The sequence below is a fragment of the Salmo trutta genome, chromosome 26 (assembly GCF_901001165.1).
Source record: "Salmo trutta chromosome 26, fSalTru1.1, whole genome shotgun sequence".
In the NCBI taxonomy this organism is placed as follows: Eukaryota; Metazoa; Chordata; class Actinopteri; order Salmoniformes; family Salmonidae; genus Salmo; species Salmo trutta.
In genome coordinates this window covers 2,498,588-2,523,964 of record NC_042982.1, presented here as the reverse complement: position 1 = coordinate 2,523,964, position 25,377 = coordinate 2,498,588, and the positions used below count along the sequence as shown (strand labels likewise).

The window sequence follows — 25,377 nt, the reverse complement described above, 5'->3', positions numbered from 1 at the left end:
CATCTTTTCAACTTTCACTTTCAACCAAAACAGGCCGTAGGATGTCTTTTTATAGGTGTCTTTTCAACGACTCAAAGTCGTCTTTTCAATGTCTTATAATATTTTTTTTACCCCTTTTTTCTCCCCAATTTCATGGTATCCAATTGGTAGTTAGTCTTGTCTCATCGCTGCAACTCCCGTACGGACTCGGGAGAGGCGAAGGTCGAGAGCCGTGCGTCCTCCGAAACAACCCAACCAAGCCGCACTGCTTCTTGACACAATGGCCACTTAACCTGGAAGCCAGCAGCACCAATGTGTCGAAGGAAACACTGTTCACCGGGTGACCGTGACAAGTACATCCCTGCTGGCCAAACCCTCCCCTAACCCGGATGACGCTGGGCCAATTGTGCGCCGCCCTATGGATCTCCCGGCTGCGACAGAGCCTGGAATCGAATCCAGAATCTAGTGGCACAGCTAGCACTGCGATGCGGTGTCTTAGAGCACTGCGGCACCCGGAAGGCCCTTTTTCAATGTCTTTTTAACGAAAGTTTGCTGGGTAGGAAGCTAACCCAAACTTGAAACTCACACGCCACTTTTGGTGTTTAATATAACACTCATACATCATACATACTCATACATACATTAAAAGTGGAAATCAAATGCCTGTCCAACTAATTCGTTCTGGCGCCAGCCCTGGTGAGACTTGACTCACATTCATATCACTTGTTCACTTGACTAGCTCAGCATTCTCCTTAGTGGGTGAAGTGTCGGGCGGTGAATGTGAAGAGAAACATTTTGTGTTTGTTGCACTCACTGGTAGTGATTCTGCTGATATTCCAAAGAAAGGTCTTATTGCAGTGACTGTGGTATGTTATTGAATTTCCCCACTAAACTTCACTGACTCAAATGTAAAAATGGGAACCAAATCATACAGAAATCACAGATCCAGGAACACCAGAAACCACATCCTCAAATTTGGAGGGATAGCGAGGACACCCCACTTCCCATTTCATGCAATGCCCTACCCTAGACACCGCCCCCCGCTGATTTCCTCCGATTCTCATGAAGGAACCGTGTGGGAGGAGGACACATGCAGAGAGAAAGAGAGAGAGTAAGACGGGGGACAATAAAGCCTGAGCATCACAGGGAAAACTTATTGTGTATATTTGTCCGACAAAAGGCAACCCTTGAGACTGGAGAACACAAGGCCGTTGTTGAAACATCAGTGCAAGGTCTGAGTAGCATCCTGTGTTGTCAGCAGTAAGAGAGATCCGCAGACAGAGATACTCTACCATCCAACAGGACAGGAGCTGTGTCCTCTCATCACACAGCCAGGAGTCAGAGACCACCACTTTTCCCCTCAGAGAATATCTGTCCTGCTTGTTGAAGGTTAGTCTGTATCAGACTACTTAAATATATAGGAACTGCTTTTCTATTTGTATAGAAGAAACTACTATAGATGATGGTTTGTGGAGATATGTCTGTGTACTACTCCACATAACTTTTCTGTACATATGACAGGTATGCAGGTGCTAATTGTTACATAGCTAAATGCAAAAAGGAATGTGTTAATTGTTCCCTTGTATGTTAACATTACACACGGACACGGTGCAGAATGTTTTATCTTTGTTTCAGAGTTTTACCCATTTATACCTGGTACTAACATGCCCCCTTTGTCCTGATCTTGTCTTCATTCTGCTTGTGCCCACATTTTTAGACAGGTGTAGACGATTAAAATACACATTGTGATCTGATTTTCATCACATTTTCCTAACCACCTCCGGAGCTAGTCAAGCACGCATTGTATCTGGATATGAATCAAGTGTAAACACATCTGGATGGTCAAACCATTTAAATCATCATTATACCGGCATCTAAAATCATTGACCGGTAGCACTATTGACTTATGGCATCAGTCATTTTCTTAAAATAAATAAATTCCTATTATTTTTAAAGAAAATCAGTTAAATAATTTTCATACAGGGAGACATCAGCCAATCTGGTCACAATGCGGACACATTGAACGGATAAGACAAAAATTTTAATACAATGTGTGACATGACAAACCTTGATCAGATAGTGATCGGACCATAGAATTATGAATTAGAATAGTAGAATGGACATGAACCTTCTTATGATGGGATAAAGGATAGACATTTTGGTCAGGGAGTTGATCAACCATGGTTTGCCAGTACTGTGATAAGATAGTGGAAATGAATCCCTTTAAATCATTTATCTGCACTGCATGTTTGTTAGCTAGCTAGCTAGCCAGACAACTTTAGAGGGATTATTCAAATTAACTGCCAATTTGCCATCATTCCATTCAAACAATGCATTCAATCCACAGCCATACACTGGCTGAAATCAGTTGATGATAGGACTTAGACAAGTTGTAAATGCAACAAATACTGTTATTGTATCATATAATAGCACTCACAGCTTCCCAAGAAAACAAAAATGTAGACATTTATGGCCTGTATACATACATTTTAGAGGCTATTTATACATAAAATGTGTATAAAACCCATATGAACTGTATTTGTAATTATATTACTATTTTATGCCTCTACTGCCATTAACTCCAATTAGACTGGTTTGGATTTGTCCCTGACCAATACAGCTGCCATTTTCACCACATTCTGGAACTTTGAGGGTTTATGACATAGCCCCTTCAGTAATTTAATAGGATCTCTATGGATTGGATCATATTGTTCAGATCATGAAACACATATTGATGCAAGGTGTAAAAGAGGCTTCTGTTTGTGCTGAATAACTTGGCTGAATCATTCTTACTAAGCCTATTGTTTTAAGTTTTATGTATTTTAAAAAACAAACACAGCAGTTTATAAGTTCATACTTGGGTGAAGTTGTACAAATGCTACAGAATGTAAAAATGTTCTACCTTGATTTGGTTTTCTTTGACCACCAGTAATCCATATTTACAGCTATTGACTTTCTCTGCACTAAAGAGGCACATCTGTAACCAAATTCTAGTGACAGCATTTTACGAGACTGTATGTATGTTGAAATAAACACTGTCTCTCTCAGGCATGGCCGCCAACTGGATCACTGGCCCGTCCAATCAGACAACAGACTTCGGCAGTGTGTTCACTCACCAGGTACAGCGCTGATGATGTCGTAACATAAGGCACCTGTGCTTTTATGTTTATGCCACACAAGAATGCAATGAAATTATTTAGATATTGAAAATGAAAATATTTTATAATACCCTCAGCCTATATGCTCTCTCATAATAATCTCATAATGATCCTGACTAAATACTGACAATAATACCAGTTATAATAGATGAAAAGTTGAAACACAGAAACATAGCATATTATAAGACTCATTATAAGACATTATAGGCTGTTACCCACCACCTGTCCTATCCACCCCAAGTCAAAAGGATCTTGGCTTACATGTCAGTCTATACTGACAAGTGGGCTTTGCTAATCGTCATGGCACAAATTTGTCAGCTAGGTGGATGCCTTAATCGAATGTAAGGCCAAAGAAAACGTTCAATGTTGTGAAATGTGGGGTGGCAGGATAGAGGTATGTGGTTGATTACCTCCCACTAGGTAAAAACTGATTGAATTAACATTGTTTCCACATAATTTAAACCCCAACAATCTATGTGTTTAAGTTGAATCAATGTAGAAAACTGATTAGATTTTTTAAAAAGTCATCAACGTAAGGGCATTTCGTATTTTTTTTTTCACCAAACTTTTAACCTAAATGGTGCCGTCTTATTGATTTCATTTTGAATTCACGTTAGTTGAAAACACAACCAATGTAAATCAAAACTAGAAGTTGAACTGATGTCTGATCTCTTTTTGTTTCCTTTTCTCATATCTGCGATGAGGCTCTGGCTCAAAGAAAACAGTTATAGGTTTAAAAAGCGAACGTTATGTGCAAGAAAACGATATGAATGACTGATAGCTACATGTACACTAAAATGTTTGTACTGTATAGGCATCCATACACTCTTAGAGAACCCATCCAGAACCTAAAATGGTTATTTGGTTGTCCCCATAGGAGAACACTATAAAGAACCATTTTTGCTTCTGAGTAGAACCCTTTTTGGTTCTATGCTATACAGTGCCTTGCAAAAGTACTCACCCCCTTGGCCTTTTTCCTATTTTGTTGCATTACAACCTGTAATTTAAATTGATTTTTATTTGGATTTCATGTAATGGACATACACAAAATAGTCCAAATTGGTGAAGTGAAATAAAAAAATAAAACGGAAAAGAGGTGTGTGCATATGTATTCACCCCCTTTGCTATGAAGCCCCTAAATAAGATCTGGTGCAACCAATTACCTTTAGAAGTTATATAATTAGTTAAATAAAGTCCACCTGTGTGCAATCTAAGTGTCACATGATCTGTCACATGATGTCAGTATATGTACACCTGTTCTGAAAGGCCCCAGAGACTGCAACACCACTAAGCAAGGGGCACCACCAAACAGGTCAGGGACAAAGTTGTGGAGAAGTAAATGGGGGAAGACATTTTTTTTGAAAGAATACGGCACCACAACAAACCTGCCGCTCACCAAAACTCACAGACCAGGCAAGGAGGGCATTAATCATAGAGGCAACAAAGAGACCAAAGATGACCCTGAAGGAGCTGCAGAGCTCCACAGAGGAGATGTGAGTATCCGTCCATAGGACCACTTTAAGCCGTACACTCCACAGAGCTGGGTTTTACGGAAGAGTGGCCATAAAAAAGCCATTGCTTAAAGAAAAAAATAAGCAACCATGTTTGGTGTTCGCCAAAAGGCATGTGGGAGACCCCCCAAACATATTGGAAGAAAGTACTCTTGTCAGATGAGACTAAAATTGAGCTTTTTTGCCAAAAAGGAAAATGCTTTGTCTGGCACAAACCCAACACCTCTCATCACCCCGAGAACACCATCCCCACAGTGAAGCATGGTGGTGGCAGCATCATGCTGTGGGGATGTTTTTCATCAGTAGGGACTGGGAAACTGGTCAGAATTGAAAAAATGATGGATGGCACTAAATAAAGGGAAATTCTTGAGGGAAACCTGTTTCAGTCTTCCAGAGGTTTGAGACCGGGACGGAGGTTCACCTTCCAGCAGGACAATGACCCTAAGCATACTGCTAAAGCAACATTCAAGTGGTTTAAGGGGAAACATTTAAATGTCTTGGAATGGCCTAGTCAAAGCCCAGACCTCAATCAAATGAGAATCTGTGGTATGACTTAAAGATTGCTGTACACCAGCGGAACCCATCCAACTTGAAGGAGCTGGAGCAGTTTTACCTTGAATGGGCAAAAATCCCAGTGGCTAGATGTGCCAAGCTTATAGAGACATATCCCAAGACACTTGCAGCTGTAATTGCTGCAAAAGGTGGCTCTACAAAATATTGACTTGGGGGGGTATTATTGCTTGTTTGTTTCACAATAAAAAATATTTAGCATCTTCAAAGTGGTAGGCATGTTGTGTAAATCAAATGATACAAACCCACCCAAAAAACTATTTGAATTCCAGGTTGTAAGGCAACACAATATGAAAAATGCTAAGGGGGTGAATACTTTCGCAAGGCACTGTACATGAAACCCAAAAGTGTTCTACCTGGAACCAAAAAGGGTTCTCCGGGGACAGCTGAATAACCCTTTTGAAACCCGTTTTTTCTAAGGGTGTATAGGTGCAGTACACTTGTATAGGTGCAGTACACTTACACTGATGCTGAGACATAGCATACGGTTCTTCAACAAATGTGTTTGCGTTATCCTATTTTTATGCATCAACCACCTCTCTATTCGTATTCTCCAGCCAGATTCTCATTCTGCTTCTCCCCACCAGGTGCTCCCAATTCTCTACGTGCTGATCGGCGGCGTGGGCTTGGCTCTCAACAGCTTGGCTGCCTGGATATTTTTCCGGGTGCCCAGCGACTCAGGCATGGTGGTCTACTTGAAAAACATGGTAGTGGCCGACCTGCTGATGCTGCTCACCTTCCCCTTGCGCGTGGCCAGCGAGCTCGGCCTGGGCGGCTGGCAGGTCCGCGTGGCCGTGTGCCGCTACAGCGCCGTGCTCTTCTACTCCTCCATGTACGTGGGCATCATCTTAATGGGCCTCATTAGCCTGGAGCGCTACGTCAAGGTCGTAGGTCACTCGTCTTCCTGCACACACCTCCTGCAGCGAGTGGGGTTCACCCGGGTCCTGGCCCTGCTGACGTGGAGCCTGCTGCTGCTTTCCGTACTCCCCAATGTCGTGCTGACCAGCAAGCCTGCGGACGAGGAGAGCTCCAGACACTGTGTGCAGCTAAAGACCCCCCTGGGTCAGCAGTGGCACAAGGTGTCCTCGTATTTCGGTGTGGCCCTGTTCTGGGCCACCGTACTGGTTCTAGCCTTCTGCTACTCTTCCATTGCCCACCACTTCTACAAGTCGTACCGTCGCGTTCGCCAGGACGACAGCGGGGTGTACAGCAAGTCCAACTGCAGTATCTTCAGCCTCCTGGCCGTGTTCTTCATTTGTTTCGTGCCCTACCACATCTGCCGCGTGACCTACACCCAAAGCCAGTTACCCGGCTCCGGCTTCAGCTGGCACAGCCGTTATATGCTGTTCCAGGCGAAGGAGGTCACCCTCTTCCTGTCAGCACTCAACGTGTGCCTGGACCCCGTCATCTACTTCTTGATGTGCACTAAGTTCCGCGAGTCACTACTGAAGAAACTGCCCAGAGGCAGGAGAGGGCCAAAGAGATGTTCCCTTACCACAGAACAGACTGTTAGTAATATGTGATGAGAAGAGGAAAGGAGCGAGAACAGGTGAGTTGAAAGAAGAAGCATATGTGGAAAAATAGTAAACCAGCAAAGGGCAAGAATTCTAATACTAGATACAGTATGTGTTTATATATTTGCAGGGAGTTCGACTGACCCTTTTGTAATGAACTCCGCTGAAGATATGCCTGGACTGCAATAGAAATTATAACAACAGACATTTGTTTGTAGAAAACACCTTTACAGTATTAAAAATGCTTACGTTTCATTGCTACTGATGCCATAGAACAAGACATGGGTTAAGACATTTTTTGTTGCTTTAAATAATGTCAATGTTGTTTTGAGGTTTGATTTAATAAAAATATTTTTTTGCTTTAATCATGTCAATGTTGTTGAGGTTTCATTTAATACAGCGTCTGAGTAAAAGTTGATAATTGAAATCTTATTCTGGTGCTGGTTTTAAAGATGATACATAGATCAGAGTTTCCTTAACTCAGACCTGCCCCCCCCCCCCCCCCCCATTTTGTTTGTTACCCTAGCACTATACAGCTGACTCAAATAATCAAAGCTTAATGATGTGTTAGTTATATGAATCAGCTGTGCAGTGCTAGGGCAAAAACCATGGAAATTGTTTAATCCCCACATGGGGGCATTGTGCTCAAGCACACGCACACATCCCCCCTGTGGTTGTAATAGATAGAGCCATGCAAATGTAGCCCTATCTATTACAACCACAGCCACGTGGAACCGCTAGTCGGTGCCCTATCATGCTAGCGAGATTCTATTGGTGCGTTCTAACTACATTTGCATATTTCCGTAAGGGAAAGCCTACTCTTTGAAGTGTGCGTGTGCAATACCTCAATTTGTCTTTGCACTCCTAAACAACGCAATTTTTTAAAACTTTGGCAAAAGGTAAAGTCTAAAAAATCTGTCGGCTCGGTTCACAATAGATTCCAGTGTTATAGCTTTTCAACCTCTGCCATATGTGACCGTCCGTCTCTATTCGGTCTTATGAAGCAAAATTTAAAAGGGTGTTTGTTACATTGGAGAAAAGTAGATACTCAGAGCTAGAAAATGGTATATCATACACTACAGTTGGGGAACATGGGAAAGTAATTCTGCTTTGGAAGTTGATGAACTTTTGATAAAATGGCTCTTGAATATTTTGGTACATCTACTGGAGAGCTCTTGTCTACACCCATTCAGTATCATTCACACATTCTTAAGCCTTAGCCCCACCCATCACTTTAAAGATTTACATTTGAGGCCATGTGGTAAACACACGCTATATCAAATAAAATCTATGTTTATTTGTCACATGCACAGGATACAGAAGGTGTAAATGGTAGAGTGAAGTGGTTACTTGCACATCACGGACACAGACGTCTTGCTTCCAGAGAAACTAAACACCTTCTTTGCTCGCTTTGAGGATTATACAGTGCCACCGACGCGGCCCGCTACCAAGGACTGTGGGCTCTCCTTCTCCGTGGCCGACGTAAGACATTTAAACGTGTTAACCCTCGCAAGGCTGCCGGTTCAGACTGCATCCCTAGCCACGTCCTCAGAGCAAGCACAGACCAGCTGGCTGGTGTGTTTACGGACATATTCAATCTCTCCCTATCCGAGTCTGCTGTCCCCACATGCTTCAAGATGGCCACCATTATTCCTGTACCCAAGAAGGCAAAGGTAACTGAATTTAATGACTATCGCCCCGTAGCACTCACTTCTGTCATCATGAAGTGCTTTGAGAGACTAGTCAAGGATCATATCACCTCCACCTTACCCACTTCAATTTGCTTACCACCCCAATAGGTCCATAACACTGCACACTGCCCTATCACATCCGGACAAGAGGAATACCTATGTAAGAATGCTGTTCATTGACTATAGCTCAGCATTCAACACCATAGTAACCTTCAAGCTCATCATTAAGCTAGAGGCCCTGGGTCTCAACCCCGCCCTGTGCAATTCGGTCCTGGACTTCCTGACAAGCCGCCCCCAGGTGGTGAAGTTAGGAAACAACATCTCCACTTCGCGGATCCTCAACACTTGGGCCCCACAAGGGTGCGTGCTCAGCCCCCTCCTGTACTCTCTGTTCACCCACGACTGCGTGGCCATGCACGCCTCCAACTCAATCATCAACTTTACAGACGGCATCCCAGTAGTAGGCTTGATTACCAACAACGACGAGACAGCCTACAAGAGTTGAGGGCACTCGGAGTGTGGTGTCAGCAAAACAACCTCTCACTCAACATCAACAAAACAAAGGAGATGATTGTGGACTTCAGCAAACAGCAGAGGGAGCACCCCCCTTTCCACATCAACAAGACAGCAGTGGAGAAGGTGGCGTACACATCACGGACAAACTGAAATGGTCCACCCACACAGACAGTGTGGTGTAGAAGGCACAACAGTGCCTCTTCAACCTCAGGAGGCTGAAGAAATGTGGCTTGTCATCTAAAACCCTCACAAACTTTTACAGATGCACAATTGAGAGAATCCTGTCGGGCTGCATCGCCGCCTGGTATGGCAACTGCACAGCCCACAACCGCAAGGCTCTCCAGAGGGTGGTGCGGTCTGCACAACGCATCACTGGGTGCAAACTACCTGCCCTCCAGGACACCTACAGCACCCGGTCACAGGAAGGCCAAAAAGATCATCAAGGACAACAACCACCCGAGCCACTGCCTGTTCACCCCGCTATCATCCAGAAGGCGAAGTTAGCACAGGTGTATCAAAGCTGGGACCGAGAGACTGAAAAACAGCTTCTATCTCAAGGCCATCAGACTGTTAAACAGTCATCACTAACACAGAGAGGCTGTTGCCTACATACAGACTTGAAATCATTGCACACTTTAATAAATGGATCACCAGTCACTTTAGTAATGCCACTTGAATAATGTTTACATATCTTGTATTACTCATCTCATATGTATGTACTGTATTTTATACCATCTATTGTATCTTGCCTATGCCGCTCTGTCATACATATATTTATATGTACAGTATATATATATATTGTTATTCCATTCTTTTACTTAGATTTGTGTGTATTAGGTAGTTGTGGAATTGTTCAATTACATGTTTGATATTGCGGCACTGTCGGAACTAGAAGCGCAAGCATTTCGCTACATTCGCAATAACATCTGTTAACCATGTGTATGTGACCAATAACATTTGATTTGATTTGCATAGTAGCAATATCAAAAACACAAAGTGTCCAGATAAAAACATTTTATAAATATTTTATCATTATTAGATTATGCTTACCCAACACACTTATCTAAATTGATGGGTCATGTGAAGGAAATGCTATAACCCCCCCAGCCACATCTAGCTAAGTGGATGGGTCACTATTGTCTAGACGTGTACACATGTTCATGAAATATAATAGATGGCCGTAATCAACCCCAGACACACTTTGCTAATTTGATGGCTCATGTAATCCGGCTGAAGTGGAGTCTTGTTTAGACATGTACAGTGGTTACTCCTTTAAAAGTTGCGCCATACTGCGGCACATCATTTAATTGCCAGCCATTTTTTCTGTTACTGCAAGTTAGTGCTAGTTTGACCACCAGAGGGCATCTTTGAGAAGCATTTGATATGTCTTCCATATTGGCATTACCAGAGATGGGGAGGACACGCGGGAGACCAGGGTTCAATTCCCAGACGGGGAGGAATGAGTGGCTGTCCTTGTAAATAAGAACTTGTTCTTAACTGATTCCATATGTGTTATATCATAGTTGTGATGTCTTCACTATTATTCTACAATGTAGAGAATAGTAAATATAAAGACAAATCCTGGAATGAGTAGGTGTGTCCAAACTTTTGACTGGTACTTGATTAATTAATTTGATTAATGTTATGCTGTTTCTATTTCATGAAAAACAAAAAAACCTCTGGGTTTCTGTTAGGATGGAACGGAAAATATGGAGCTGTTCAACGTGACGCTCATAATTCAGAATGTTGTCAGATTGTCAGTTTGTAAATTCAGACCGTTTCACTCTCACGTTGTAGGGTTGATTTGAGCGTTCTGGCCTTACAACGGCAGTCAAACAGCCAAGCTAACGTTGGCTAGCTTGCTAGCTACTTCCAGACACAAATGAGACCACTCTGACCATTTTAGTCACCCTAGCAGAGCTGGTTAGGCAGTTTTCATGTTATCCAGAGCGTTGCTGACTGTAACTGTGCTGCTGGAAACAATTTAATTACGCTTTTTTACCAACGTTTACTGACACCGGCCATATTCAACGGGTGTTGAGCGCTTGTAAATTCATTATTCTGCGCTCTGGTACTCAGACGAGAGTGCTCTGAAATTGGTGTAGATAGCCACAGCGAATTTACAAAAACACCCGAATGTCCATTGAGAACGCATGACTATACCATTTAGCTAAGCTAAGAATGACGGGAATAATCAAGCCAATAAACGTTGGGTAGTTAGATAGCCTATAGTTAATATACTGTCAAGTTTGATGTTTGTCTATTGATGTTCTGTATTATGTCATTTTTTTTGTGTGTGTGTGGACCCCAGAAAGAGTAGCTGCTGCTTTTGCAACAGCTAATGGGGATCTTAATAAAATACCAAATACCGATGGCCACCCTGACAGAGCTCTAGAGCTCCTCTGTGGAGAAAGGAGAACCTTCCAGGAGGACAACCATCTCTGCAGCACTCCACCAATCAGGCCTGTATGGTAGAGTGGCCAGACAGATGCTACTCCTCAGCCCACTTGGAGTTTGCCAAAAGGAACCTAAAAGGACTCTCAGACCATGAGAAACAAGATTCTCTGGTCTGATGAAACCAAGATTAAATTATTTGGCCTGAATGCCAAGCATCACATCTGGAGGAAACCAGGCACCGCTCACCACCTGGCCAATACCATCCCTACGGTGAAGCATGGTGGTGTCAGCATATTGCTGTGGGGATGTTTTTCCATCGGCAGGGACTGGGAGACTAGTCAGGATCAAAGGAAAGATGAACGGAGCAAAGTACAGAGAGATTCCAAATACAGGTGTTGCAAGCTTGCATCGTCATACCCAAGAAGACTCGGGGCTGTAATCACTGCCAAAGGTGCTTCAACAAAGTACTGAGTGAAGGGTCTGAATACTTATGTAAATGTAATTGCTTTGTTTTTTCTTTTTAATAAATGTACAAAAAAATGCTTTTTCAATATGGGGTATTGTGTGTAATACATTTTAGAATAAGACTAACATAACAAAATTTGGAAAAAGTCAAGATGTCTGTATACTTTCCGAATGCACTATATCATATCATGATACAGTATATTGTTTTGTCACTCAAACCAGAGAACAGTACTGTATCTTGAATGTCTGCTATTTTCAGTATATATATATATATATATATATATACACATACACACACACACACACATACACACACACACACACACACACACACACATGTATATGGATATTTTGCAGCAAAAAATGTAAGTTAAGAAAATTGAAAAATGGTTTAATCCCCACATGGGGGCAGTGTACACACACACAAACAAATCTCCTCTGTGGTTGTAATAGATAGAGCTACATTTGCATGGCTGGAGGAATGTCTAGAAGAGAGGATGTTTCAGGAAACTAGAGGCCTGAACAACAGCATTCCAGAGTACCAGGCAGCCACCAACTCCTCCATAGGCTCTGACGCCCCTCATTTCATGGTTGTGGTTCCGGAACTGTCATGGCCAGTCATTCTTAGCATACACATTTCAACAACATGCTGGTTAACGTTGAATAAAATACAGCATGTGTCGTCCAGTCACAGAGCAGATGCAAGTCACGTGATCTGCTGTCAGCTGCCGTCATGTGTTCGCTGGCGGATCACGTGGCTTGTATCTGCTCTGTGATTGGACAATACAATCAGCAAGGCTCACTACATCAACATACGAACGGTCTTGCATTTTCGGGCGAAAATAGAATGAAACAATCATCCTCCTCACGTTCACTCATTTTCCCATTCACCTTTAAGTTGCTGTATAAGGGGAAATAAAAACATATAACCTGCTAGCTTGATATATCACTGGGGTATTTATGTGGTTCTTACTGAATTATATGTATTTGTTGGATGTGTGTGAATGGAGGACAACTCCAGGCAGCGCTACAGCTTGTTTGTTTGTTTGTATCAAATTCCACAGACAAGGGCTGCGTTTCAAACACGTAAAAGACACACCCTCCTCCACTTACCCTCGCCTTATGCCCTTGGGGGAATCCCAGCGGCCGTCTTTGCCGTCGGTCCAAACAATTAGCCAAGCAAGGGAAGTTGGCAACGTAAGCCCCTCAGCCCTCGTTTGTGATCTAGTGTTCAATTCTGTTCACTCCGGGGCCTCAATTTGCGATGATTGTACGTACATCCGCTAAGAAAAGTCAGACAAAACTTAAAACCAACATCAATATGGAGAAGTCAACATACAAGTGTAAGTAAAACCGAATGTAAATAAGTTATGCTACTAATGCATATGGCGGCACATACAAGTATCGTAAAAGTAAGGATGTTTTTGTTTGGTTAGCTTTTGGAAACGTTAGCTAGCGCATACAACTTTCCCTGACATTATAATTTCTGATTTACCATATATTGTCGAATGGCTAGTACTCGATGCCTGCGGATGCATTGTCTTCTAGCCAATATATGAAATACAATCATAATTGACTGTAGCGCATATAAAACACACACAGCAGCTATGGGTGGTTCCATGATGACTGAAAACACAACCGTGGGACGAACGAGTGGCAAATTTCCGGGCAAGGAATTTATTCCTCCCTCACCCATTGCCCTGCAAGTGTCAATTCATCATACGTCATGATACGTCTTCAGAACTGTCCACTTAATTTGAGGGCTGAGGGTGTGTCTTTTACTTGTTTGGAACACAGACAATTAGGGAATTCAAGAAGTGATGTTTCTGTGAACGCTCCAGATTACCTTATTACACCATCAGAATGAACTCAATTCAATGAGGAGAACTGCCACGGGGCAAAAAGGTAAATCATATTTGTCAAGCGACCTCTTGATTTGACTTCCAAATGCAGACCTGCATTTATAGTATTGAGTGATGACCTATTTAGCTATCACTACATCACTGTTTCTTGACTAGACAAAATATTTCCATGCGCCCTCTTCCTCTGTCTCTAGAACACATGCACGCTCACACACATGTACGTATGCTCACACGTGCATTCAGGCATTCTCACTCTCGCTCTCTGTCTATCACAAACACACACACAGACACACACACACACACACATTCATACGCATTCCCACTACCTCATACAAATACAGTGAGGTTCTTCCTTATGAAAAAAGGAAGTTGTAGAGAATATAGAGAACATACTTTGATCTAACCAGGCGGTCCAGCTGACATACTGTGTCATTGGAACAGAAAAAAGGGTAAGGGATATATCCATAACAACATTCTCTATTACATAGTGATAACTTAATAATCCTGCAACAAATTAGTGAAAGATTTTTTTTAAAGTAACAGCTTAAGAGAGCAATAGTGGAGCGATGCAGATATCTATTTCCCTGTCAGTTAATGCACCAACGTATTTTACATATCATGCAAGTACTACTTTCATGCATAAGCATGAATAAACGACTTATAGTTTACATTCTATTCATAAATTTGTATTTTCAAATGTATACTATTACTTTTATTCAAATGTATACTATTACTTATAAGCATTTATAATGATTTATTGATGACTACTACAAAGCTTAACCAATATCATTAATTAATAGTTGTAGATTGACAAAGATGCTGTAAGGAAGTGAGGCAGAAGAAAGTTGATATTCGAGGATCTATATAACAGATAGATAGGAGGGTTGTTCCACGAATAGAGAGACATTTGTGTCTCTTTGATATTTTAATTAATTTAAACATAGACCACATGGAAAATTCAATAAATATATATATTTTTTATATGAATAATGACTTGCTAAAGTGCCAAAATGTATCACTTTGAGATGCCCCTCTGTGCACCCTCTGTGACTTCTAGGAAGATTTTTAACCACTTAACACCAGACTTTTCCCAAGTTTTCACCATTATTGTAAAGTCCTAGTTGTGTTACTGCTTTGACAAAGTAATTCTGAAGATTATTATTTAATTCATGTGATTAGATGAATCACTAATCACGTAAAATAAATCATCTTAAAATGCCTGTCCCTCAATTTAAGGTCAACCTTGTTACGTGAACTGGCCTCCCGTTTTAATATGGTGCAACTATTCCTTTTTTTTTAATAAAAAGCTGGTTCTACTCTTTTTGGACATTTTGTGGTGGAAAACAGCACGTCGAGCATAACATGTCAACCCTGTTACCTATAGATAGACGGGCTAGAAATGTTTTAACGATTCAATTTTTTTTGTGAAGCTTGAATTCAATTGCCCCTCCCTGTGGCACACAACAAGCTTCTATTCCCCCTGTCACAAGGGATTTATGGCTGATTTAAGATGAAATCGTCAACCCTGTTACGGTCAACCCTGTTACTTTATTTGACACTTAATAGGCACTTACAACATTACATTTTTAATTTAACCTCAAGAAGGGAAAATATATTTTTTATTAAGTTGAACATGTGCTCTTTATGACAGAATGTTAAAATTAAGTTTAAAAAATGATATATTACACAAAGTTACACTACTCAAAAGGTGCTCATTTGGTGTTACGATCAAGGCACTTTAGAGATTTTTGGGGGATATTGTTGGAGGAGTTAGTTCTCAATAAAGAAATTGTGTTGTTTTAAACTTAAAGCAAGCACAGTCAGTATTGTTTGATGAGAGAACACCGTGTGCTGCAGATCAACATTATTTCAAACAACAAATATTAGAGAGAAAAGCTAACAACAAATCACTCCTCTTTACTCTGCTCTCTGTGTATAAACCTGTATACAAATGAATAGCCAGGCTGCATACACAGTGAAAGGAGTGGGAGGAATGGACAGCTATTTCAACACATCCTCTGTACAGACCATGAACTACACTGTGGGGAATGGTTCCGGGTCGGCCTCTTGCAGCTTGATGGAGGTCTCCGCCCACCCATTCTTAACCGTAACCTACTCCCTGATCTTCCTGGTGGGCCTGGTTCTCAACGGCTTCACGGTGCGGGTCTACTTCTGCCGAGCCCAGCGCCGCCAATCCAACATGACAGTATATCTGCAGAACCTGGCTGCGGCAGACTTCTTCCTCAGCCTGTGTCTGCCGCTCCGCATTGCCAACTACGCCACCCACAACTCGACCCTCATGCGCCACGTCTACTGCAACTTTGGAGCCACGGCCTTCTACCTCAACATGTATGCCAGCATCCTCTTCATGGACTACATCGCAGCCAACAGGTATTTATTGATAAGTGAAGTGTCCATGTCTGTCAGCCTGTATGCCATGGATTTGGTTGTTATGTCTGATAGCACAGGCGAGAGGTTCTATAAAGATGGAAATAGCAGTGGAAAAAATTCATGGAAATGCCCCTGCTAGTCAGCATAAATGGTTGAGACATTTCCCCATTGTTTACAACAGATACTGTAGGTGTTGTGTATATATAATCTTTATCCATTTAATTTTCTTGGACTGTAAATAGAAAAGGCCAGCTGACCCCATCAAATGCCTTTACCACGTCCAGTGACACAACTACAGCAATCTTGTTTGATTTGGATATGTGAATCAAGTTGAATAGTCTTCTTGTGATGCTGCGTAAGTGTCATCAGTGCTAGCTACCCTTCCAATGTATCATATTTTTTTGGCAGATTTCACATTCAAAAGGTGCACATTTCACTGACACCATTCAGGTTGGCAGCCATGTTCATGAATACAACATCAGTAAGACTCAGTAATGAGTCAGTTCTCAATTCCTCTCACCCCTGCTAAGCCATCCTACTGCCTACAGGTACCTGAAGATCGTCCGTCCTCTGGAGACCCACGCCCTGCAAACGGTGCGCGCCGCCCACTACATCTCCATGGCAACCTGGGTCACCCTTCTGGCCCCATCATCTGCGTACCTGACCGTATCCCTCCTCACCACTTGGGGTGCAGATCTCATCCCCGGGAACATAGGCTGCGATGCCCTCCACAGCACCCAGCTTCTACTGCTCAACAAGATCATCCACAGTTTCTCGGCCGCCATCTTCCTCTTCGTTCTGTTTTCCCTCCTCTTCTTCTACTGGGGCACCATCCTCAGGCTGCGGCAGGCGCAGCTGAACCAGCAGAAACATCCTTCCTGTGGATCCGGAAGGAACCTCAGCCGCTCCAAGAGAAACATGCTAGTTCTGGTCGCTGTGTTCTGCGTGTGCTTCGTGCCGTACCACCTGGTACGCCTGCCCTACACCTTCCTCCGGCCCTTCTTGCGCAGGTGTTACTGGCATCAGGCCTTCTACTACATGAAGGAGCTGACCGTGCTGCTGTCAGTCCTCAATGCCTGCCTGGACCCACTCATCTACTTCATCTTCTGTAAGTCCTTCAGGGCCCAGCTGGGCATGCAGAGGCGTTTTAGTACGACAATGGCACAGCCAGACAGTACAGCCCCACCGCCAGGAGATGGGAGAATTAGCCAGGGGAACCTGACCACCCTGTCACGCACCCAGACAAGGACGTCGTTCAGCATGTCGAGACGGGCCAGTGTCATTTAGGACACACCGCACTGCCCTCCTCTGGTACATTTTCTATCTACTGTATATATTTTTAAAGCAGCTCTTCAGCATACCTATAAATGATTAGAACTTTGTATTGGGGAAAAAAATATGAAATGCCTAGAATGTCAATACTTCTTTTGGAGGCTGAAATTTGCTAATTTGATGTCTCTACTCAATACAGAATATGAAATGGGTTACCTATGGGCAGCCTTTGGTCTAGAATAGAACATACATTTGCCTATTTGCCTTGTACCGCTATTTTGCCCTGGTGAGAGCCTAGACCCCAGACTTAAATTTTCCTTTAATGATAAACTCAGACGACAGCTTGATCTGACTGATTATATGTAACCTGGGGTTTACCTTAGTGATTTAGACAGAGAAATATACTGTTTGGCCTTGTTTCTGTCCCCAAACTCTCTATTCAACCTACCTGCACACACACTCTTAATAAATGTCTCTAGTATTGTTGTTGACAAAAGTACAGTATCAAATCATGGTAACATGTACAGCCAGATAAAACACAAGAGTTAGTGTATGTGCACTTTGTCTCGTATGTATTTGTAGCAAGCTTCAATAAATGATAGACATTAGAAATGAGTAACTGTCCTAATTTCCATGTGTGATCTAAAGCACAGATTAGGGAACAGAAAAAGCACTTCCCTATTGAGCACATCTTATTTCTGTGCACCACAGAATTTCATGTCCTCAAAATGTAAAACCTTCAAAGCATAACATAATATAGCTAAAATCTTTTTGTTTTTGTGTGGTATGAGGAAGGCTTTTACAAGAGGAAGTCCAACATACAGAATGCCAAAATAATATTGTAGCAAATAATAAACCTAAAAATTAAATATGCAATTAAAGTGCATCCTCTTTTAAAGCGTTAGATTATATCTCAGTTTCTAATGCTAAATAGGCGTGTCAAATAGGACATTTCAACCAAAAATAGGATTGTTTCAATCTACTGGACAACTGGTGAGATACTGTCAAGCAAACGTATTCTTTGGGTATAGTGGGATAAAAAATAAAAAAATGGTTAGACTGTTTTTCAAACTATAAATTGGTGAGATTCTGAATGGAAATCATTTTTGGGCTTCCTTCTACCGGTCACTGACTCTCTAGGATGTGTAGTCTGGGTGTATACGCTAAAGAAGTTGAACATGAAACTCATAGTGTTCACCACTTCCTGTAATGTCTGATTTTGAACAGACGGTGACGTCGGTGACTCAGCTGAAAACCAACAAACAGACACAACGGAAGAGTGACATTTAAAGTAAGCTTCTCATTTTTTTAAACAAGGTTGATAGGTGTTACTAAGATCGCTGCAGTACACTTTTTAATGTTTTGCTGGCTCGCCTCAGTTTTCTAAACTGATCTAATTTGAATGGCCTAACCACATGGGGATTTTTCTTTTGTCAGTCAAAAGGTGCATGTTGTGTTAGACTATCTACTCCCCAATTGATGATGACGCTTCCCACAAACTCCACCGATGACACCCTCCCTCAGTGCGTCGTCAATGACCAGATGGAGCCTTTTAGCGTGCTCTACATCCTGGTCTTTCTCACCAGCATGGCTGCCAACCTGGTGGCTCTGTGGGTGTTCGTACACAGCTACAACGCCAAGAAGAGCATCAATGTCTACCTGGTCAATCTCCTGACCGCTGACCTCCTGCTCACCCTGGCCCTGCCCTTCAAGGTGGCCAAAGACCTGGGTGTGGCGCCCTGGGGCCTCATGGTCTTCCACTGCCAGGTGAGCGCCGTGGTAGTCTACATCAGCATATATGCGTCCATCTTCTTCCTCACCTTCGTCAGCGTTGACTGCTACATGCAGATCAGGTATTATTATGGTCTTTTGAACTTATTTTAATGTTGTACTATTGTTAATTATTGTGTAAGATTATTAGCTTTTTTTGGTCAAATGTTTTGCTAGAATGAGAGGCACCTTAAACAGTGATTGATTGATGTATTGATTGATTGACCAGCCAGAGCTCCAGACTGTTCCGTATACAGGAAGTGGGCTTCGCCAGGCTGATGTCAGTGGTGGTGTGGCTACTTGTGCTCCTCATCATGGTGCCCAACATGGCCCTGCCCATCCAGGACATCCAAGAGAGGGAGTTCCTGAGCTGCTCCAAGCTGAAGCAGGAGGTGGGACTCCACTGGCACGGCCTTGCAGTCTTCCTCTGTACCATCCTGTTCCTCAACGCGTCCACGGCCGTCCTCGTCTCCAACGGTCTGGTGCTAAAGAGGCTGCTGGCGAGCAGGAATGACCCTGAACAGTGGCGCCATGCTCGCCGTGCCACCGTCAATGTTACGGCGGTGACGGCAGCGTACGTGGTGTGCTTCGTGCCGTACCACGTGGTACGGACGCCCTATACGCTAACCCAGACTGAGGTCATCACTCCAGACTGCCAGACCAAGAGGCACCTCTTCCTGGCCAAGGAGTCCACATTACTGCTGGTGGTGCTGCACCTCTGCCTGGACCCCGTGCTCTACTACTACTTCTCCAAGGGATTCAGACAGAGGGTCAGGGAGGTGTTCAGGAGTAGGAGGAGCAGGCGGGATTCGAACACCAACCCAACACCTGACCCTGCAGCTGAAGACTTGAAGCTGCAGCCAATAACTGCCAAAGAGTAGGAGAGAGAGAGGGGTTGACAAAGAGAAAGAAACAGAGAGAGCGAAAGAGAGAATGACCACGGGCATGAAAAATTTGGCTGCAACGTTTTACAAACAACTATCCAATAGAGTAGCTTATAGGCCTAGACAAAAATGATTCTTCGCTGTTGGGTGTTTTATGCAGTCCTATGATGTTGTGATGTTATGATTGCATTGTTTTACATTTCATTGTTGCATGATCACACTGAATAAAAGTAACAGATGATTGCTTATTTTTTCACTAAATTCCTGCATTTCAACATCTTTTGACATAGTGCAGAGGAAAATGTGCAGTTTTATAATGGTATTCTACACATTTTGTCATTAGATTTAGAGAAAAATGTTCAGTTTTAAAGCTAATTTCCTGCAATTCTACACTTGTTTGTTATGGGGCAGGATCCTCCCCAGTTTTATAGCTCATCTCATGCTTTTGTTCATATTTTGCTAGCACACGGTGTCCCTGACTAGCAAGCTAGCTAGTTAACTACCACACAATGTCTCTCTAGCCTCTCGCCTGCTGTGCTAGCAGGAGGCGGGGGCGACCGGTAGACAGTGTCCTTCGCCCCCGCCTGTCGGGCATAGTTTTCTCCGGTATGCAGCAGACGGGAGGTGTGGGCGACACCGTGTACTAACTAAATAAAAGCTAGCACAAAGTGTTGCTAACTAGTTAGCTAGCATATGGTGTCGCCCCAGCCTCCAGTAGACAGTGTCCTTCGCCACCTGTTTTCCCGCAGTTCTGTTAACAAAGGTGGGGACAGGTGTTTGGCAGGTGGGAGCGAATGACAGTCAACTGGTTAATACTTTTATTTCCCTTTTGACCCACATTCAAAAGTGTTACAAGCATGAAGATGTCGTGCTTGACGGGAGGCGTTCATGCAGGAACCAATTGGATGCTCAAGGGGGGCATTGCAGCAGATGCAGTAATGGAGCCTTTCAGGAACGCTCCGATTTGCAGGCTGCAGTTGCACACTATTGGTTAAGTAACCTGGCCCTGCTTTTGTGCAGTGTGTCATGTGGTCAAATTAACTTCCATCAATCAAAAAATAAAGCGCAATCAACTTGACATTCATGACTCTGCTTGAAGAACACATGAGAACATGTCTGGTGAAGGATTGGCAGGGGTGGTAGCAGAGAGAAACTGCAATTCGATTGAAGGGGAATGGGCAAACAATCAAACTTTACTCGGTGTGATGGCAGTTCAGCACAGCTGTGCTGTAACTGGGTCAGGGGTGGTAGGCGACAGTGACTGAGAAGAAAGCAAAGCAAGTACGTGCATAGCGGTACAAATAAAGGGGAAAGAAGGAAAAATAAAAACAAAGCTGGAGAGAAAGGGAGTAGGGGTTTGAAGGGGAGCAAGAGGTCTATGGAGGATATGAAGAAAAGGATGATTGAGGAAAGCAACAGAGTTTCCAATGTCAGAGGCAGTTCAGTAGAAAGTGCCGAGGAGGAAGGGCAAGAAAAGTTGCGAGGGGATCATGGAGGTCAGGAGGAGCATAAAGTGATTCTGAAGTTTAGGGAGAAAGGGGGAGTTGGGGCAATGAGTCCGATAAGGTTGACGGCTGTGATAAAAGAGTTGATTGGGGAAGTTGTCAATACAAAGGGGTTAAGAGATGGGAGCTTGTTTGTGTTCTGTAAAGACATGGGGCGGAGGCAAAAAGCTCAGAGTGAAGCAAATAGGGAACTGTAAGGTAGTGTTGAGCAGCTGGACTGATCAAGCATTGGGGTGATAACAGGAGTGCCTGTGAGTGTTAGCACTAAAGAGGTAAGTGACAATTTGAGAGGAAGCGTTTCAGTGAATGTTCAAAGATGGCAAGCAACAAGGAATGAAGTGACTGTAGATAGCCCGTCTATTCTGTTACATTTCACAGACAGGATACTTCCAAATAAAGTAACCACTGGATATGAGTTATTATGTGAGGGCTTCTGTACCCAAGCCTTTAAGATGTTCTAACTGTCAGAGGTTTGGGCAACAGCCTGTAAAGAGAGAAAGAGGTGTGCCAGGTGCGGAGGGGAGCATGAGTATGGGAACTGAGTCAATAGTGTACAACCAAAGTGCTGCAGCTGTGGGGGTGCTCATAGTGTGGTGTATGGTGGGTGTGAGGCAATGAAGCAGGCATTGGAGGTGCAACAAGTGAGAGGGGAGAGAAGGGTGTCATATGGTGAGGTCCAGGTCCAGGGAGATACAGGTTCAAGGAAGAGATGGGTTGGAGCATCTAGACCAGGGACAGGTGGGCAGGTGGGCAGAGATATCGTATACAGTTGAAGTTGAAAGTTAACTGTACATACACCTTAGCCAAATACATTTAAACTCAGTTTTTCACAATTCCTGACAATTAATCCCAGTAAAAATTCCCTGTCTTAGGTCAGTTAGGATCACCACTTTATTTTAAGAATGTGAAATGTCAGAAGAATAGCAGAGAGAATTATTTATTTCAGTTTTTATTTCTTTCATCACATTCAGGGTGGGTCAGAAGTTTACGTACACTCAATTAGTATTTGATAGCATTGCATTTAAATTGTTTAACTTGGGTCAAACATTTTGGGTAGACTTCCACAAGCTTCCTACAACAAGTTGGGTGAATTTTGGCCCATTCCTCCTGACAGAGCTGGTGTAACTGAGTCAGGTAACTGAGTCAACTTAGTGTATGTAAACTTCTGACCCACTGGAATTGTGATACAGTGAATTATAGGTGAAATAATCTGTCTGTAAACAATTGTTGGAAAAATTACTTGTGTCATGCACAAAGTAGATGTCCTAACCGACTTGCCAAAACTATAGTTTGTTAACAAGAAATTTGTGGAGTGGTTGAAAAATGAGTTTTAATGACTCCAACCTAAGTGTATGTAAACTTCTGACTTCAATTGTACATAGATAAGAGAATGCTGGTGAAGTTTACAGCAGGAGCTATCAAAGCACTGCTAAAGTAGTCTAAAACAGAGAGGATTCAGCTAATAGTGAAAGTGGCTGGGAAACATCTGAGTATGACAGGATTGACATGGGAAGAGTTTTGAGATTACCTCAACCAGCCGAAGCTGGAGTTTTGTATTACTGGATCTTAGTTATGGTAGTAATACTACAATGGAACGATCAAAGCTCGTTGGCTAATGGGCAGGAGTTCAAGCAGTTTGTTGTGGATATGCCAGCAAGGCCTACCTGAAGAAGGTGACCGTGCTGCTGTCAGTCCTCAACGCCTGCCTGGACCAACTCATCGACTTCATCTTCTGTAAGTTCTTTAGGGCCCAGCTGGGCATGCAAAGACTTTATAGTACGACAATGGCACAGCCAGACAGTACAGCCCCACCGCCAAGAGCTAGGATAATTAGCCAGGGGAACCTGACCACCCTGCCATGCACCCAGACAAGGACGTAGTTAAGTATGTCGAGACGGGCCAGTGTCATTTAGGACACTTGGACTGTCCTCCTTCTGGAACCTTGTTTAAAAAAATATATAATTTGCACCTTACTTTAAATGTCACTCTTTCGTTGTGTCTGTTTGTTGGTTTTCAGCTGAGACACACGAAGTCACTGTCTGTTCAAAATGACATTACAGGAAGTGGTGAACACTATGAGTTTCATGTTCAACTTCTTTAGCGTATACACCCAGACTACACATCCTAGAGAGTCAGTGACCGGTAGAAAGAAGCCATAAAATATTACCATTCTGAATCTCACCATTTTGTAGTTTGAAAAACAGTCTAACCATTTTTTCATTTTTTATCTCACTCTACCTAAGGAATACGTTTCCTTGACAGTAGCTCACCATTTGTACAGTAGATTGAAACAAGTCCTATTTTTGGTTGAAATGTCCTATTTGACAGGTCTATTTAGCATTAGAAACTGAGATATAATCTAACGCTTTAAAAGAGGATGCACTTTAATTGCATATTTTGTATTTAGGTGTTACTATTTGCTTCAATATTATTTTGGCTTTCTGTATGTTGGACTTCCTCTTGTAAAAGCCTTCACACCACACACAAACAAAAAGCTTTTAGCTATATATCAAGTCTATTATGTTATGCTTTGAAGGTTTTACATTTTGAGGACATGAAATTCTGTGGTGGGTTTCGTCGGTCTGCTATGTGCTACAGGAACTGATGCACAGAAATAAGATGTGCTCAATAGAGAAGTGTCATTTCTGCTCCCTAATCTGTGCTTTTGATCACACATGGAAATTATGACAGGTACTCATTTCTAATGTGTATCATTTATTGGACCTTGGCTACAAATACATAAGACACAAAGTGCACAGACACTAACCCTGGTGTTTTGTCTGGCTGTACATGTAGCCATGATTTGATTGAACACACGATTAATACTGTGCTTTTGTCAACAACAATACCATAGATTTGACATTTACATTTTAGTCATTTAGCAGACGCTCTTATCCAGAGCATCTTACAGTAGTGAATGCATACATATCATACATTTTTTTTTCTTCCATACTGGTCCCCCGTGGGAATCGAACCCACAACACTTGTGTTGCAAACACCATGCTCTACCAACTGAGCCACACGGGACTAAAAACAATAACAAGGCAATATATATATAGGGACTACTGATACTGAGTCAATGTGCGGGGTTACATGTTAGTCAAGGTAATTTGTAAAGTTGTGGCCAAAAGTTTGCAGAATGACACAAATATTAATTTTCACAAAGTCTGCTGCCTCAGTTTGTATGATGGCAATTTGCATATACTCCAGAATGTTATGAAGAGTGATCAGATGAATTGGAATTAATTGCAAAGTCCCTCTTTGCCATGCAAATGAACTGAATCCCCCCAAAAACATTTCTACTGCATTTCAGCCCTGCCACAAAAGGACCAGCTGACATCATGTCAGTGATTCTCTCGTTAACACAGGTGTGAGTGTTGACGAGGACAAGGCTGGAGATCACTCTGTCATGCTGATTGAGTTCGAATAACAGACTGGAAGCTTCAAAAGGAGGGTGGTGCTTGGAATCATTGCTCTTCCTCTGTCAATCATGGTTACCTGCAAGGAAACACGTGCCGTCATCATTGCTTTGCACAAAAAGAGCTTCACAGGCAAGGATATTGCTACCAGTAAGATTGCACCTCAATCAACCATTTATCGGATCATCAAGAACTTCAAGGAGAGCGGTTCAATTGTTGTGAAGAAGGCTTCAGGGCGCTCAAGAAAGTCCATCAAGCTCCAGGACCGTCTCCTAAATTTGATTCAGCTGCAGGATTGGGGCACCACCAGCTTGCTCAGGAATGGCAGCAGGCAGGTGTGAGTGCATCTTCACGCACAGTGAGGCGAAGACTTTTGGAGGATGGCCTGGTGTCAACAAGGGCAGCAAAGAAGCCACTTCTCTCCAGGAAAAACATCAGGGACAGACTGATATTCTGCAAAAGGTACAGGGATT

The 25,377-nt window shown here is 42.8% G+C and overlaps 2 protein-coding genes and 1 long non-coding RNA gene across 14 annotated transcripts; 2 read left to right on the top strand and 1 right to left on the bottom strand.

Annotated features, from left to right (window-relative positions):
- The first annotated feature begins 412 nt into the window (after positions 1–412).
- On the top strand, positions 413–7,102 carry LOC115162887 (P2Y purinoceptor 14). Of its 2 annotated transcripts, none has more exons than XM_029714381.1 (3): positions 413–1,368; positions 3,028–3,098; positions 5,806–7,102. In XM_029714381.1, exons 2-3 carry the CDS (start codon positions 3,030–3,032, stop codon positions 6,739–6,741), a joined length of 1,005 nt encoding a protein of 334 aa, XP_029570241.1. In that variant the 5' UTR covers positions 413–1,368; positions 3,028–3,029; the 3' UTR covers positions 6,742–7,102. The 2 variants fall into 2 exon arrangements, with proteins under 2 accessions (XP_029570241.1, XP_029570240.1); XM_029714380.1 differs by having other exon boundaries at positions 413–3,098; positions 5,806–6,767; positions 6,863–7,102.
- Positions 7,103–12,150: 5,048 nt separating this feature from the next.
- LOC115162885 (uncharacterized) lies at positions 12,151–13,386 on the bottom strand. The gene is made up of 2 exons (XR_003869660.1): positions 13,297–13,386; positions 12,151–13,084 (listed from the first exon to the last, which is right to left on the bottom strand). It is a non-coding gene; the product is annotated as an uncharacterized LOC115162885 (long non-coding RNA).
- LOC115162882 (probable G-protein coupled receptor 171) lies at positions 13,043–20,228 on the top strand. Of its 11 annotated transcripts, none has more exons than XM_029714377.1 (4): positions 13,043–13,144; positions 18,554–18,617; positions 18,764–19,179; positions 19,338–20,228. In XM_029714377.1, exons 3-4 carry the CDS (start codon positions 18,806–18,808, stop codon positions 19,975–19,977), a joined length of 1,014 nt encoding a protein of 337 aa, XP_029570237.1. In that variant the 5' UTR covers positions 13,043–13,144; positions 18,554–18,617; positions 18,764–18,805; the 3' UTR covers positions 19,978–20,228. The 11 variants fall into 11 exon arrangements, with proteins under 11 accessions (XP_029570237.1, XP_029570235.1, XP_029570233.1 ...); XM_029714375.1 differs by having other exon boundaries at positions 19,326–20,228; XM_029714376.1 differs by lacking the exon at positions 13,043–13,144 and adding an exon at positions 13,720–14,112 and having other exon boundaries at positions 19,326–20,228.
- The last annotated feature ends 5,149 nt before the right edge of the window (positions 20,229–25,377 follow it).

Coding starts and splice junctions, on each gene's coding strand:
- LOC115162887 (XM_029714381.1), top strand. CDS start 3,030: ATGGCCGCCAACTGGATCACTGGCCCGTCCAATCAGACAACAGACTTC. Junction 3,099..5,805: donor GCAGTGTGTTCACTCACCAG/GTACAGCGCTGA, acceptor TCTCCCCACCAG/GTGCTCCCAATTCTCTACGT.
- LOC115162882 (XM_029714367.1), top strand. CDS start 15,615: ATGAATAGCCAGGCTGCATACACAGTGAAAGGAGTGGGAGGAATGGAC. Junction 16,055..16,584: donor GACTACATCGCAGCCAACAG/GTATTTATTGAT, acceptor ACCCCTGCTAAG/CCATCCTACTGCCTACAGGT.